Source organism: Anomaloglossus baeobatrachus, chromosome 1 (genome assembly GCF_048569485.1).
Source record: "Anomaloglossus baeobatrachus isolate aAnoBae1 chromosome 1, aAnoBae1.hap1, whole genome shotgun sequence".
Lineage (NCBI taxonomy): Eukaryota > Metazoa > Chordata > Amphibia > Anura > Aromobatidae > Anomaloglossus > Anomaloglossus baeobatrachus.
In genome coordinates this window covers 178,760,350-178,776,674 of record NC_134353.1, presented here as the reverse complement: position 1 = coordinate 178,776,674, position 16,325 = coordinate 178,760,350, and the positions used below count along the sequence as shown (strand labels likewise).

Sequence of the window (16,325 nt, the reverse complement as noted above, 5' to 3'; positions counted from 1 at the left end):
CGGGTGACCCCAAACTTTTGAACTGTAGTGTACCTGTACTATCGGTGTGATGATGGGAGCTCCTGTGCTCGGGGTGTGATGATGGGAGCTCCTGTGCTCGGGGTGTGATGATGGGAGTACCTGTACTATCGGTGTGATGATGGGAGTACCAGTGCTCGGGGTGTGATGATGGGAGTACCTGTGCCCGGGGTGTGATGATGGGAGTACCTGTACTCGGGGGGTGATGATGGGAGTACCAGTGCTCGGGTGTGATGATGGGAGTACCTGTACTATCGGTGTGATGATGGGAGTACCAGTGCTCCGGGTGTGATGAGGGGAGCTCCTGTGCTCCGGGTGTGATGAGGGGAGCTCCTGTGCTCCGGGTGTGATGAGGGGAGCTCCTGTGCTCCGGGTGTGATGAGGGGAGCTCCTGTGCTCCGGGTGTGATGAGGGGAGCTCCTGTGCTCCGGGTGTGATGAGGGGAGCTCCTGTGCTCCGGGTGTGATGAGGGGAGCTCCTGTGCTCCGGGTGTGATGAGGGGAGCTCCTGTGCTCCGGGTGTGATGAGGGGAGCTCCTGTGCTCCGGGTGTGATGAGGGGAGCTCCTGTGCTCCGGGTGTGATGAGGGGAGCTCCTGTGCTCCGGGTGTGATGAGGGGAGCTCCTGTGCTCCGGGGGTGATGATGGGAGCTCCTGTGCTCCGGGGGTGATGATGGGAGCTCCTGTGCTCCGGGGGTGATGATGGGAGCTCCTGTGCTCCGGGGGTGATGATGGGAGCTCCTGTGCTCCGGGGGTGATGATGGGAGCTCCTGTGCTCCGGGGGTGATGATGGGAGCTCCTGTGCTCCGGGGGTGATGATGGGAGCTCCTGTGCTCCGGGGGTGATGATGGGAGCTCCTGTGCTCCGGGGGTGATGATGGGAGCTCCTGTGCTCCGGGGGTGATGATGGGAGCTCCTGTGCTCCGGGGGTGATGATGGGAGCTCCTGTGCTCCGGGGGTGATGATGGGAGCTCCTGTGCTCCGGGGGTGATGATGGGAGCTCCTGTGCTCCGGGGGTGATGATGGGAGCTCCTGTGCTCCGGGGGTGATGATGGGAGCTCCTGTGCTCGGGGGGTGATGATGGGAGCTCCTGTGCTCGGGGGGTGATGATGGGAGCTCCGGTGCTCGGGGGGTGATGATGGGAGCTCCGGTGCTCGGGGGGTGATGATGGGAGCTCCGGTGCTCGGGGGGTGATGATGGGAGCTCCTGTGCTCGGGGGGTGATGATGGGAGCTCCTGTGCTCGGGGGGGTGATGATGGGAGCTCCTGTGCTCGGGGGGTGATGATGGGAGCTCCTGTGCTCGGGGGGTGATGATGGGAGCTCCTGTGCTCGGGGGGTGATGATGGGAGCTCCTGTGCTCGGGGGGTGATGATGGGAGCTCCTGTGCTCGGGGGGTGATGATGGGAGCTCCTGTGCTCGGGGGGTGATGATGGGAGCTCCTGTGCTCGGGGGGTGATGATGGGAGCTCCTGTGCTCGGGGGGTGATGATGGGAGCTCCTGTGCTCGGGGGGTGATGATGGGAGCTCCTGTGCTCGGGGGGTGATGATGGGAGCTCCTGTGCTCGGGGGGGTGATGATGGGAGCTCCTGTGCTCGGGGGGTGATGATGGGAGCTCCTGTGCTCGGGGGGTGATGATGGGAGCTCCTGTGCTCGGGGGGTGATGATGGGAGCTCCTGTGCTCGGGGGGTGATGATGGGAGCTCCTGTGCTCGGGGGGTGATGATGGGAGCTCCTGTGCTCGGGGGGTGATGATGGGAGCTCCTGTGCTCGGGGGGTGATGATGGGAGCTCCTGTGCTCGGGGGGGTGATGATGGGAGCTCCTGTGCTCGGGGGGTGATGATGGGAGCTCCTGTGCTCGGGGGGTGATGATGGGAGCTCCTGTGCTCGGGGGGTGATGATGGGAGCTCCTGTGCTCGGGGGGTGATGATGGGAGCTCCTGTGCTCGGGGGGTGATGATGGGAGCTCCTGTGCTCGGGGGGTGATGATGGGAGCTCCTGTGCTCGGGGGGTGATGATGGGAGCTCCTGTGCTCGGGGGGTGATGATGGGAGCTCCTGTGCTCGGGGGGTGATGATGGGAGCTCCTGTGCTCGGGGGGTGATGATGGGAGCTCCTGTGCTCGGGGGGTGATGATGGGAGCTCCTGTGCTCGGGGGGTGATGATGGGAGCTCCTGTGCTCGGGGGGTGATGATGGGAGCTCCTGTGCTCGGGGGGGTGATGATGGGAGCTCCTGTGCTCGGGGGGTGATGATGGGAGCTCCTGTGCTCGGGGGGGTGATGATGGGAGCTCCTGTGCTCGGGGGGTGATGATGGGAGCTCCTGTGCTCGGGGGGTGATGATGGGAGCTCCTGTGCTCGGGGGGGTGATGATGGGAGCTCCTGTGCTCGGGGGGTGATGATGGGAGCTCCTGTGCTCGGGGGGGTGATGATGGGAGCTCCTGTGCTCGGGGGGTGATGATGGGAGCTCCGGTGCTCGGGGGGTGATGATGGGAGCTCCGGTGCTCGGGGGGTGATGATGGGAGCTCCGGTGCTCGGGGGGTGATGATGGGAGCTCCTGTGCTCGGGGGGTGATGATGGGAGCTCCTGTGCTCGGGGGGTGATGATGGGAGCTCCGGTGCTCGGGGGGTGATGATGGGAGCTCCGGTGCTCGGGGGGTGATGATGGGAGCTCCTGTGCTCGGGGGGTGATGATGGGAGCTCCGGTGCTCGGGGGGTGATGATGGGAGCTCCGGTGCTCGGGGGGTGATGATGGGAGCTCCGGTGCTCGGGGGGTGATGATGGGAGCTCCGGTGCTCGGGGGGTGATGATGGGAGCTCCGGTGCTCGGGGGGTGATGATGGGAGCTCCAGTGCTCGGGGGGTGATGATGGGAGTACCTGTACTCAGGGGGTGATGATGGGAGCTCCTGTGCTCGGGGTGTGATGATGGGAGTACCTGTACTCAGGGGGTGATGATGGGAACTCCTGTGCTCGGGGGGTGATGATGGGTGCTCCTGTGCTCGGGGGGTGATGATGGGAGTACCTGTGTTTGGGGGGTGATGATGGGAGTACCTGTGCTCGGGGGGTGATGATGGGAGCTCCTGTGCTCGGGGGGTGATGATGGGAGCTCCGGTGCTCGGGGGGTGATGATGGGAGCTCCGGTGCTCGGGGGGTGATGATGGGAGCTCCGGTGCTCGGGGGGTGATGATGGGAGCTCCAGTGCTCGGGGGGTGATGATGGGAGTACCTGTACTCAGGGGGTGATGATGGGAGCTCCTGTGCTCGGGGTGTGATGATGGGAGTACCTGTACTCAGGGGGTGATGATGGGAACTCCTGTGCTCGGGGGGTGATGATGGGTGCTCCTGTGCTCGGGGGGTGATGATGGGAGTACCTGTGTTTGGGGGGTGATGATGGGAGTACCTGTGCTCGGGTGGGGGGGGGGGTGATGATGGGAGTACCAGGGTTATATACTATGGTGGATATAGCACTATCACATGCCGTTACTCCGTACAATGACGGCGCTCCTGCACGCAGCCTCCTCCAGCAGCGGCCGGCACCCACCTTAGAGATGCTGATCTCCTTGATGACATACTGCTTGCCATCTTCCTTGGCTTTCACCAGAATGGCCGTCCCGAAGGAGCCCTCGCCGATCTTGCTCACTCTCACGTACTTGTTCATGGTGCCCGGACCCTACGGCATGGCTGTCCGGCGCGGGTGGGCGCAGTTCTGCGTAGGTCAGAGGAATGCAGCGCACACGATGGCCGGCCGAGCTGTGATGTTAGCGGTTGCTGGGCAGCAAGTAGGCAGCGTGCGTCGCACAGATGACGTCACTGCCTGCGCGGCTCGGTCCCACCCTACTACTGGCAGAATGTTTACTCCTTCTGCATAATGAAGCGCGTGCGGCCATGTCTGTGCCTGGAATCCCCGGGATCTATGGTGCACAGTGGACTGCCTGCATCAATGATGGCGCGCAGAATAGTCAGATTCAGTGGCGTAACTACCGCGGTCGCCATTGCGATCGGGCCCTGCGGTTAGGGGCCCGGCGGCACTCGCCCTGAAGATATTTAAACACCTCTGTGACAGGCGCTGCGCTGTAACTTTACTATAGCTCTTATACAAGTGGCCGGCAGCGCTAGGCTCCGCCCCCTCCAGCACGTCCTACCTGTGACCTGGGGCTGACTGCCTAGCTCGTCATCTACTCTTCTTCTGTGGAGCCAGTGACTGCTGTGACTGTGGAGGCAGGTCATGTCGACAGTTGCAGGAGATGAAGAATCAGGTCAGGAGATGAATAATTGTCAGGACTGGAGGCTGCAGTGCGGTCTGAGAGGCAGACAGTGGCCGACACAGTCGCAAAGTTTGTGACTTCTTTATGACAACAGCCTCCCCCTCCCACTAGCTCTGGTCAGTGACCCAATGTCGACCCTTAGTTTATTTAGTAATGTGTAGGCAGCCATGTGATGGACAGGGTCAACAGTAAGTTATAATACGGAAATCTGTATTTGACCCTTTTTGCATTATATCTTTATAACATGTAAAGATTCGCCAAGCTGCCAGTGCCTGGAATCTGTGCACAAGATGGAGATTTGGTTGCAGAAATTTCTGCACCAAGTCTGCATCTACTGGCAGGAGAAATGCTGCAGCAAAAACAAGGCTTTTTGCCACATTTTGGTGCATTATATGTATTTTTGCTTGCATTTTTTTTTTCATTACTTTTAATGGGGAAAACGTAGCAAAAACAGAAATAATTGATATGCTGCAGTTTTTTTTCTACAACACAATGCAAGGAAAAGATCCTGAACGTGTTCACAATACTTCAAGATTCTCATTTACCATGCGGGCTGCGAGTGTGTCTCGTCGATGGGTGGCGAGGGTGTCTCGTCGATGGGTGCATTGAGCTGACTGCCGACTCAATTGAATCACACACGGTTCATGCAATGAGCTTCAAGAAAATGGCCGTGGAGTCCTATCTGCGCACGCGCCACCTCCGCGATCATTTTCTTGACATCCATCTTGTCAAACCTGGGTGATTTAATGGAGCTGGCAGTCAGCTCAATGCACTTGCAGCAGAGACACTCTGTGTTGTGACACCTCCGCAGACCCCCTGCCCGCAGATCAATGGCGGCCTCTGCAACACCCCCAAGTGCATCATGTGACTCTGCTCCACCACCACCGCCCTGGTAAGCCATACAGATTCAAATGCGCCCGTGGCTACACCCCCGAGCCACAGCATTGCTGACCCTCCTGAGCAGCAGAACCCCCTCCTCCGAGCTCTCAGCATCACCCTTCCTCCTGTTACCTTCCTGAGCCTCTCCTCCACCGCCACTCAACCCTGGTGAGCATTAGGATTAAAGGGAAGGTGTCGCGGTTTTTATTTTTGTATTAATAACAGTGATTATGACATCAAGTGTTTTTAATACAAAATTAAACTTACTTTTTATTTAATTCTAGTGTTACTGAAGCACTGGGGGCTGCCATCTTGGATTTGGTGTTTGTAACAACAGTTATTCACCTCCTTTATGGCAGCCCCCTGTACCCGGACTGCGACCTGTACTTAATACAGGAAAGCTCCCTGCTGTGACCTGGACGCGCCCCCTGGGCTATGCAGATCACAGCAGAGGGAGGAGATCGGCGCCATATTTGTGCAGCTCACAGCTTATACTTTGTGCTGCACTTTTCCCCTGTCACCCGTTCGGCCTGTGTGAGTACCAGCGCCCTTCCCCCCCGCCGCTGCTGCTACCTTCACCAAACACAACCCCTGTCCCCCCCCACGTGCCGCGGACGCTACCCACCGCCCCACTCTCCTTGCCGCAGCGGTCAGGGGCGTAACTACCGCAGTCGCAGAGGTCACCATGGAGGCCTGGGGAGGCTGGCTGCATTATTATACATGAAGGCCTGGGAAAGGTAGCTGCGTTATTATACATGGAGGCCTGGGGAGGTTGACTGCATTATTATACATGGAGGAGTATGGGGCTGCATAATACAATATGAAGTTTTATGGGGTTGCGTTATAATACGTATAGGACTATGGGGGCTACATTATAATATATGGGGGACTATGGAGCCTATCTTATTCATAGACTATGGGGGAGCATTATAAAACATAGAGGACTGTTGTTCAGTATAATATATGGAGTACTATAGGGTGAATTATAACATATGGTGAACTATGGGGTGAATTATAATACATGGAGAACTATGGGGGTGCATTATAATAATTGGAGGGCTATGAGGGTGCAGTATAATATATGGAGGACTATGGGGTGAATTATAATACATGGAGAACTATGGGAAATGCATTATAATACATGGAGGACTATGGAGATGCATTCTAATATATGAAGGATTATGTGGGGGCCATTATAGTATTTGAAGAACTATATACAAGGGGGGACAAAGATACAAGTATGGGATGGGAATGTTTTGTCCTGAGGGAAAAAGGCTCTTTCCTTCAGCACCCATCTTTCCCATGCTCTGCTATACATCTTCTTTCAGCACCCAGCTTTCCTATGTTCTGATATACATCTTCTCTCAGCACCCAGCTTTCCCATGCTCTGCTATACATATTCTCTCAGCAGCCAGATTTCCCATGCTCTGATATGGGTAAGCTAGGTGCTGAGGGAAAGATATATAGCAGAGCATGGGGAAGCTGGGTGCCGAGGACAAGATGGATATCAGCACATAGGAAAGCAGGGTGCTGATAGAGGGATTTCAGATAATGGGAAACCTGGGTGCTGTGGGTAAGAGCCAAGTGTCAGTGTCATTATCCCATAGCCCGAGTGTCAGTGTAATTATCTCGTACCCAAAGTGTCGGTGTACGTGGAAGGTGGGGCCCAGGTCTGAACTTTGCACCGGGGCCCATCAAACTCTAGTTACGCCACTGGTCAGATTGTACTGCTGAAATATAGATGTTTGATTGCAATAGGTTTAATAGGTTACTATGGGCACCAAACCATGTGTTTTTTAGATCCGGATTGTTATATGGGTTGTACCTGGTTTCAAACCCAGTACAACCCATATAATAATCGTAATTGGTTCCCCATTTATGAGATTGGGGATAATGTCCCAATATGTGGGAATCTGAACCCAGAGACCCCACCAGAGAATCAGGAGTGGTGGGCAATTGTGTGCCCTGTTGCTCCATTTATTGTATCAGGAACCACCGCAGCTATCGGAGCATGGCGTTCTTCTGGGTTTACAGGGACTCCGCACAGAATGACATGTTCAATGTTCATACCAAGCACAGACGCGTCAGTGATTCCGGTACATATGACGTCCATTTTCATACATACATACTGGAGACACGGCCATACGCAGACCCATTAAAATCAGTGGGTCTGCGCACACATCAGTGTTTTCACAAGGACCGTTTGTTCCGCATGGAGACAAGTCCGTATTTCTCCGACGGCACTGATGTCACACAGGCGAGACACTGATGCCATCCATGTGACATGTACCAGAGAAAATACGTATCTTTGAAATAAAATTATTTTCTACGCTCACCTGTGTGACAGCACTGCTGTCTTCGGCGCTGGTGTCGCTTAAGGACCCGCTCATTATGCTCATGAATATTCACTGTACCACGGAACCGGAAGCAGCAGCAGCACCGGAGACCTCTTCACTGGGGACAGGAACGCTGGGGACAGGTGAGTAAAAAGTTCCTGCTCTCTGTGTGCTATCACGGATAGCACACGGTGAACACTAGTGTGCCAAAATCACGGCACATGGATGGGCCATACGCACCTTCAACACGGACGTGCAAAACACAAACATTTTTCATGGACGTGTGAAAGAGGCCTTTGAGGTAGAGCTGCTTTCAGATAGTGCCGACGTAGCTTCATCCACAGGATCCCACAGCCCAATGGTGGTGGAGTCAGTCATCACTGCTGAAACATCAGTGGCAGGGCCAAGTACTGCAGTCCCCTCTTCACTGTGGTATCCCGACCAGTCCTTTTCCCCTCAAATTCCACCATTTTCAGTATCCCCTGGTATAAACGTAGAAGTCATCAATTTTACCCCATTGAGATTTTTGAAACTTTTGATACTCAGAAGTCTTCCAATTAATTGCCCACCAAACCAATTTTTATGCCCGTAAACATATATCCCAAAATCCCACATACATCCATTCCTGTCTCTAGATACCCAAATGTCCTTGAAGTAAACAATTTGGGGCGTTACCCTAAACATGAGGTTAGAAAAAAAAAAACCAGTATCCGCTCCTTCTGGGTAGAGATGAGCAAACCTGTAGTTTGGTGTTCAGTACGAACTCAGACTTTTACAAGAAAATAAAGTGTGGATTCGGAGTTGGGTGGTGCTTTAGGTGTAAATACCACTAGTGCAAGCATCGCTGTTCTCGGGTACGCTCGGTGCTCAGCCCAGTGTGATCCACTTTAAGTGTTTGGCTCTCACCGGGGGTGAGAACATCGTGATCAGATGTAGTGTGCACCCAAAAAAATGTAAAAACTACTTCACCTTCCCCTGGAAGTGTTCTGGTTATGGGTGGCTGCATGTGGGCGGAGACCTGAACTGCCAATCAGTGATTTCAAATGAAGTTCAGTGCAATGCCCATACCGGCGTCCCCACACAGTCCTGCCTCCCTCCCCCCGGCAGGGATGTCAGTTCTCTCACCTGCCCAGCCGTCCTACGGTGGCTGTCCTGTCCTCAGTTCATGCATGCACACACCACAGAGGCCTCCTGGGAATGCCCGTAGGGTGCAAGTGCAGCCATGCCCCTTTTCTTAAAGTGTCAGTGAGCCCTGACCCGGAAGTGCCTTTCAGGTCAGCTGAGAAATTTCAGGTATTTAAAGCACCTTTCCCTTACGGGAGGTGCCTTGGCAACAAGTTCCTATGTTGCTACTTCTCAGGTGCCATTGTGCAGGCTGACTCGTATCTGTGTTTCAGTGCTAATGTGGCACCCCAGGGTTCAGTTGCCACAAATATACCTGTACCTGGGCAGGGAAGGATCTCCACATCAGGTAATCCCACATACAACATTTCCACTCCAAGCCTGGAGGGGGAGCTCTACAAGTCGAGTTCAGGTGAGGTCCCCTTTAAAGCCAGGTTTGGAGGTGGAGTCAGAGAGACAGTTGACAGTTGGAAAAAAGGAGACTGTGCGAGCAGAGAGTGAGGGAAGACATCAAAATGGAGAGGGCAGTGCTTAGCCCGCACAAGTAACTGTGTGACCGCCTGAGGGATCAAGAGTGAGACAAAAGAGGAGAGACCGGGGAGGTGGAGCCAGACCGGTTCATCCCCAAGGAACAGCGCTGATTATCGAACACCGGCGTCCGAGATTGTGAGGGATCTAATCTGCCCAGCAATAAAGACCGGGGGCCAAGGAGACTGTAGATCTCCTGGCCGCAGCAGCACCTGAAGGCAAAGCCGCTACACAGAGCTTAGGGACCGCAGTGAGTACAGCAGTGCCCCTTAGAGAAGCTCCCGCCGCCTGCCATACAGGTGAAGACAGTGAGAGAGGGACAAGGTATAGCTACAGGCAGCCTAGTACCAAGGAGAAACAGCGCAGCAGGGAGGCCTCACAACTAACCTGGTGCAGAGATCCTGAACCGTTCCCAGATCACCAAAAACTGTAACATCAGAAACTGAACCCCTTTTTAACACCTGCAAGTAAAATCTGGTCAGAGTTAATGAATTGGTGTGATGCACTTTATTTCTTCATCTGAGGAGCCATAGGCTGCTGCACTAAAGTGACAGTTGAAAAGGCTGTGAAGAAAAACCGCCATATCTGTGTACTACTACAACTGCCTGGGGATCCTGCTTCACCTACGGGAAGCGTAAACAACTGGCTGCCTAACCATCACCCAGAGGTCTGACCTGCAGCCCTAGTAACCATACTGGAACCGTAGGTGGCGTCACAAAATACTTTTATTTATTTATTTTTTTTTTCCTTTATTATTTTTTTTAATTTTTTTTTATTTTTATTATTTATTGACTTTCAGCGACCACCAGGGCCACGGAACCGCGCACAGGCCCCCGTGACATAATCCCATTAACCAACACCCGGAACCGAGTACCCCACGGCCCTGGGGCGGGTCAGCTTTTGGCGTCACGAACAGGATCTGGACAAGGCCCAGTAACCCTGGGTAACGTGTGCCTTGAAAACTGTTTAATAATAACTGAACTTTGCCGCCATTTATGAGCATTTGAAAAACTAACTGCGCCACAGTGAGGATGGAGATGCAAGGCGATGCTGATGCCGCTGGAGCAGCTGCAGCACCTGAAGCTGTAGCCCCGATCATGCAGCTTGCTCTGCCGTATGTCCCAGGGGCGGCATGGTTACCGCAATATGCTGGGGAGCCCAATACCCTAGCTGAATTTAGCGAAAAGATGTGCAATTTCCTGGATATATACTCTATGACTGACAAGCAAAAAGTGTCTGTTTTGCTGGGGCAACTGATGGGTGCAGCAGAGCGAGAGGTTAAATCCTGGCTGAATACAGATAAAAGGACAATAACCCAGATATTTGCTAATTTAAAAGCTGCTTTTGAAACTCGTACTGTAGCTGAGCTAAAGGCCACGTCTCACTATGCAACATCGCTAGCAACATCGCTGCTAACGAACAACTTTTGTGACGTAGCAGCGATGTTGCTAGCGATGTTGCTGTGTGTGACATCCAGCAACTACCTGGCCCCTGCTGTGAGGTTGTTGGTTGTTGCTGAATGTCCTGGGCCATTATTTAGTTGTTGCTGTCCCGCTGTGAAGCGCACATCGCTGTGTGTGACAGCGAGACAGCAACAACTAAATGTGCAGGCAGCAGGAGCCAGCTTCTGCGGAGGCTGGTAACCACAGTAAACATCGGGTAACCAAGAAGCCCTGTCCTTGGTTACCCGATATTTACCTTCGTTACCAGCCTCCGCCGCTCTCACTGTCAGTGCCGGCTCCTGCTCTATGCACATGTAGCTGCAGGACACATCGGGTTAATTAACACGATGTGTGCTGTAGCTAGGAGAGCAGGGAGCCAGCGCTAAGCAGTGTGCGCTGCTCCCTGCTCTGTGCACATGTAGCTGCAGCACACATCGGGTAATTAACCCGATGTGTGCTGTAACTAGGAGAGCAGGGAGCCAGCGCTAAGCAGTGTGCGCTGCTCCCTGCTCTGTGCACATGTAGCTGCAGCACACATCGGGTAATTAACCCGATGTGTGCTGTAACTAGGAGAGCAGGGAGCCAGCGCTAAGCGGTGTGCGCTGCTCCCTGCTCTGTGCACATGTAGCTGCAGCACACATCGGGTAATTAACCCGATGTGTGCTGTAACTAGGAGAGCAGGGAGCCAGCGCTAAGCGGTGTGCGCTGCTCCCTGCTCTCTGCACGTGTAGCTGCGTGCGCTGGTAACCAAGGTAAATATCGGGTTGGTTACCCGATATTTACCTTAGTTACCAAGCGCAGCATCTTCCACACGGCGCTGGGGGCTGGTCACTGGTTGCTGGTGAGCTCACCAGCAACTCGTGTAGCGACGCTCCAGCGATCCCTGCCAGGTCAGGTTGCTGGTGGGATCGCTGGAGCGTCGCAGTGTGACATCTCACCAGCAACCTCCTAGCAACTTACCAGCGATCCCTATCGTTGTTGGGATCGCTGGTAAGTTGTTTAGTGTGACTGGACCTTAAGAATGAGGTTTTACAACTGCAAACAAAGACCGCAGGATAGCATACGGGATTATGCATTGAACCTTCAGGAGGCGCTGCAGGCTGTAAAGCAGGTAGACCCTGAAAGTGCACGAGAGGTAGATAAAATGTTAATTGAACAGTTTCTTGAGGGGCTACATTCACCAATTCATCAAACACAGCTGCGTCTATGGGTCATGGAGCATCCGAGTCTAGACTTTGTAACTCTGAAGAACCGGGCCATTAGAGCACTGCGAGTCCCTGTGACTACAGACCCCGCACCTCAACCGCGGCAAGCCATCACCTCTCCCTCAGAGGTGTCGTCCCTTTCCTTAACTCCAGCAGAAATCAATGGACAGACTGCAATACCTGGTGCCTCTGATGACTTGCGTTCCCAGGTACAGCAGCTGACAAAAGATGTGGCCATGCTCCTAAAGGCCATGCAACTCCAGCAGAAACCACAGTCGTCGGAGAGGATCCAGTTGGCTGACAGCCCTGAGGACATCCCGTGGATGCGAGGAAGGAGGAACCCACCGCCCAGAGGAAGACCCAACGACCGCTACGACTCGTCAGGACAACCTATCTGCCGCCGTTGTAACGAGGCGGGCCACTTTGCTAGGTCACGTCCTTTAAACCAGCGACTACTGGGGCAGCGGGCCGGCCACCAGGAATAAAACAACCAGGCCCATCGAACTGGCGTGAGAGATATGTAGTGGGTGGACATACCCCCTACAAAGGGAGCATAGTTAGCCCGGAAATGCTATTAATAAAAATGTTTTACTTTTTATTTGTATTGTGTTAGGGCACCCCCTAGTGGCCGGGTGGGACGGCTGTCACCACAGGGGAAGGAGGAGCCGGCAGAAACCAGGGGGAGGGAAAAGTGTGTGTGTGAGAGGCAGTTGGATCCGTGACGTGAGAGAGTGAACAGCAAGGGGCAGAGTGTGGGAGCTGAATCCATAGGGGGCGCCGGAGAGAACGGGAGTGAACGGAACCTCGGAGAGTGAAGCTACCGGTGTGGGTCCGGTGTGTGTGTAACCGAAGTGGGAGCCCGGCGAAGTAGATTAACCAGGGCACATCCCCACAGGAGGGTACGTTAGGACAGGTTGTCCCCCAACTCCAGAAAGTGTCGCATACAACTGCCGGATTGTGGAAGAGTGTGCAATAAAAGATGTCTTTTGTTTTCACTACATCCTGCCTGAAGACTGTTTGTACGCCGGACAACACCTGCACCACCACCACACTCTGCCCCACCAAGTCGTCTCCCGATCTTAAAGTGACGGCGGAGCCAGGGGTAAGCCTGACAGCAATGGCCACGACTACAAGGCCGGAGGCACCCCTGGCACCCCGTTACATGTGGCGTAGTCGGCAGGATCCGGATCTCATGCAAGGGGACCCACTACAAGAAGAAGGAGACCAAGTGGTGCCTGGGGCCCAAGATCCGGACTTTCAGCGAAGATTTCCAGTCCCATGGTGGGAAACAGAAGCAGTGCCTGCAGTGTTGGACCGGGCACAAGATGGCGGCAAGATGGCCGTCGTCTGTGAAGATGCAGAAAGTGCGCGAAAAGTTGGCGCCAAAAGAAGAGCCTGGGGCTGGCCGGTGCCGAAAAAGAAGTTCGGAGTACTCCGCCCAAAGAGGGGAGGTGCCGGTCCCAGGGCACGAAGGAAGACATGTGAAGTGGGCGGTGTTTTGAAGAAAAAGAAGAACCGCCGCGGAGGGGTCGATATGATGTGTGAGACTGGGGGTGGAGTATACCCAAGAGCGGGAAAAGTAGGCCCACCTCCACTTCCGTGAGACCCAGACCCGCATGCTGAACTTCATGACTTCGGTGGACGCCCGCCTGAACACGCTACAAGCGTCAATTACATCTTCAGCGTCTCGGGCTTCCACTAGCCAATCCACGGCTCCAGCCCCCGTGGCAGCCTCTTCGGATGCTTCCAGACTTCGTTTGGCCTCACCACCCCGGTACGCCGGAGATCCCAAGACCTGCAGGGGTTTCATAAACCAATGCTCCCTCCATTTCACGCAGCTGCCGCATTTGTTTGCCTCCGACCAAGCCAAGGTCGCCTTCATCATGTCCCATCTAGAGGGTGAGGCACTGGCGTGGATGAACCCCTTGTGGGAAAAGGAGGATCCTGTGACCACGAACATCCAGGAGTTCCTGCAGGCATTTCGTGGCACCTTTGACGAGCCCGGACGCGCCTCCGCGTCTGCTTCATCTCTTCTCCGGTTACGTCAGGGGACTCTGACGGTGGGTCAATACGCAATCCGTTTTCGCACCTTGGCTTCGGAACTCGGCTGGAACAACGAGGCCCTAACCGCCGCCTTCTGGGAAGGACTCTCGGGTCGAATTAAAGATGAGCTGGCTGGTCGTGACGTACCGTCCACCCTGGATGCCCTGATTACCCTAGCGACTCGAGTGGACATTCGCTTTCAGGAGCGATCCAAAGAGGTGTCCCGTGAGAGACGTCCGGTACGGCATTCCTCTCCTCCGCAGAAGCCCACCGTACTACAGTCAACGGCATCTGGTGTCTCCGTCCACGAGCCCATGCAGATCGACCGTGTGCGGCAGTCAACAACGTCGAGCAGAGCGGCTCGCCAAGGGCCTCTGCTTCTACTGCGGAGAGGGCACACACCTGCTACGCTCCTGTCCAGAGAGGCCGGGAAACTCCAAAGCCTAGGGTTGGTAGGAGAGGCCACCCTAGGTGCTGGGACTCTCTCAGACCCGGTTACGTGGACTGTGCAAGTGACAACGGGAGAGACGCGGTTCACGGCTGAGGCGTACCTCGATTCCGGGGCAGCAGGCAATTTCATCCAGCAGGCCACGGTGGACAAGTACCAGGTGCCTGTTACTCCACTTGACAAACCCCTTGTGATTGCCTCTGTGGATGGGAGACCCCTCTCTGACACCATCTCCTGGATCACCAGGCCGGTCGAACTGCGTATCGGTGCCCTGCACACCGAGAACATCGCTCTCTACGTCCTCCCACACATGTCCCATCAAATCCTGCTGGGACTTCCCTGGTTACGGACACACGAACCATCAGTCAGCTGGGGCACTGGTGAAATCACCAGATGGGGCTCTTCGTGCCATGAGAACTGTCTGAAGACCATACAACCCATCCGACGACCTCCGGTTCCAGAGAACCTACCAGGACTGCCCTCGGCCTATTGGTCCTTCGCGGACGTCTTTGATAAAAAGAAATCTGAGGTACTTCCGCCACATCGTCCGTACGATTGTGCCATCGACCTGCTCCCGGGAACAACACCACCTCGAGGACGGATATATCCATTGTCTCCAGCCGAAACAAGGGCCATGTCTACTTACATCACAGAGAGCCTGGCAAGGGGATTCATTCGGAGATCCTCCTCTCCTGCTGGAGCAGGCTTCTTCTTCGTGAAGAAGAAAGAGGGCGACTTACGCCCATGTATAGACTACCGGGGATTGAACCAAATCACCGTGAAAAACAAGTACCCTCTGCCGCTCATCCCCGAATTGTTTGACCGGCTTAGAGGAGCTCGTGTGTTCACCAAATTGGACCTTCGGGGTGCCTACAACCTGGTCCGCATCCGCTCTGGGGACGAATGGAAGACCGCGTTCAATACTCGCGATGGGCACTATGAATACTGCGTGATGCCCTTCGGTCTGTGTAACGCACCAGCAGTCTTTCAAGAATTGGTGAACGACGTTTTCCGGGACCTTCTTTACGTCTGTGTGGTGGTGTATCTGGATGATATCCTTGTCTTCTCTCCGGATCTCCAGACCCACAGAGAGAACGTGCAGCTGGTTCTACAAAGACTGAGAGAGAATCGTCTGTACGCCAAGTACGAGAAGTGTGTCTTTGAGCAGTCTTCTCTCCCCTTCCTGGGTTACATCATCTCCGATACCGGACTGCAGATGGATCCAAAGAAGGTCTCCTCCATTCTCAACTGGCCTCCTCCTTCTGGACTGAAGGCAATCCAACGCTTTCTGGGATTCGCCAACTACTACCGCCAGTTCATCCCTCACTTCTCTGCTCTGACCGCTCCTCTCTCCGCCTTGACCAAGAAGGAGGCTAATCCAAAGGACTGGTCACCTGCGGCCGACGCCGCGTTTGGCTTTCTGAAGCGGGTGTTTGCCTCCTCTCCTGTGCTCCATCGTCCGGAGTTAAACCGCCAGTTCACCTTGGAGGTGGATGCCTCCTCCTCGGGAGCCGGAGCAGTGCTCATGCAGAAGTCCTCCTCCGGGAAGATGGTGACTTGCGGTTTCTTCTCCCAAGAGCTTCTCAGCACCTGAACGCAACTACACCATCGGTGACCGAGAGCTATTGGCAGTAAAACTGGCTCTGGAGGAATGGCGCTACCTTCTGGAAGGAGCAGTGTACCCCGTAATCATTTACACGGACCACAAGAACCTGGAATACCTGCGGTCCGCTCAGCGACTGAACCCACGGCAAGCCAGGTGGTCCTTGTTCTTTGCCAGGTTCGATTTCCAGCTCCATTTCCGACCCGCGGACAAGAATGTACGCGCTGATGCCTTGTCCAGGTCTTTCATGCCCATGGAGCAGGAGGAGGAGACATCCCAACCCATCATCTGTCCTAGTAAAATAATTCCGGTGGCTCCAGTCACCCTGGCCCAGATACCGCCCGGGAAGACCTTTGTCTCTGAGACTGATAGGCAAAAAGTGTTACACTGGGGCCATGCCTCGAAAACAGCCGGTCATGCTGGTCAAAAGAGAACATGGAGTGCGATTGTA

General features: G+C 54.7%; 2 protein-coding genes across 4 annotated transcripts in view; one reads left to right on the top strand and one right to left on the bottom strand.

The window, feature by feature from the left end:
- NEK1 (NIMA related kinase 1) overlaps positions 1-3,768 on the bottom strand; it is a 282,342-nt gene extending 278,574 nt beyond the window's left edge. For all 3 annotated transcript variants that reach the window (XM_075347215.1, XM_075347229.1, XM_075347221.1), the window contains exon 1: positions 3,545-3,768. In XM_075347215.1, the coding sequence (XP_075203330.1) occupies positions 3,545-3,661 (117 nt within the window). In that variant the 5' untranslated portion in view covers positions 3,662-3,768. The remainder of the gene's footprint in view (positions 1-3,544) is intronic.
- Positions 3,769-4,238: 470 nt separating this feature from the next.
- The window catches only part of CLCN3 (chloride voltage-gated channel 3), a 132,349-nt gene continuing 120,262 nt past the window's right edge, over positions 4,239-16,325 (top strand). The window contains exon 1 of the mRNA XM_075347209.1: positions 4,239-4,259. The gene's annotated coding sequence lies outside the window, so the exon portion shown is untranslated. The remainder of the gene's footprint in view (positions 4,260-16,325) is intronic.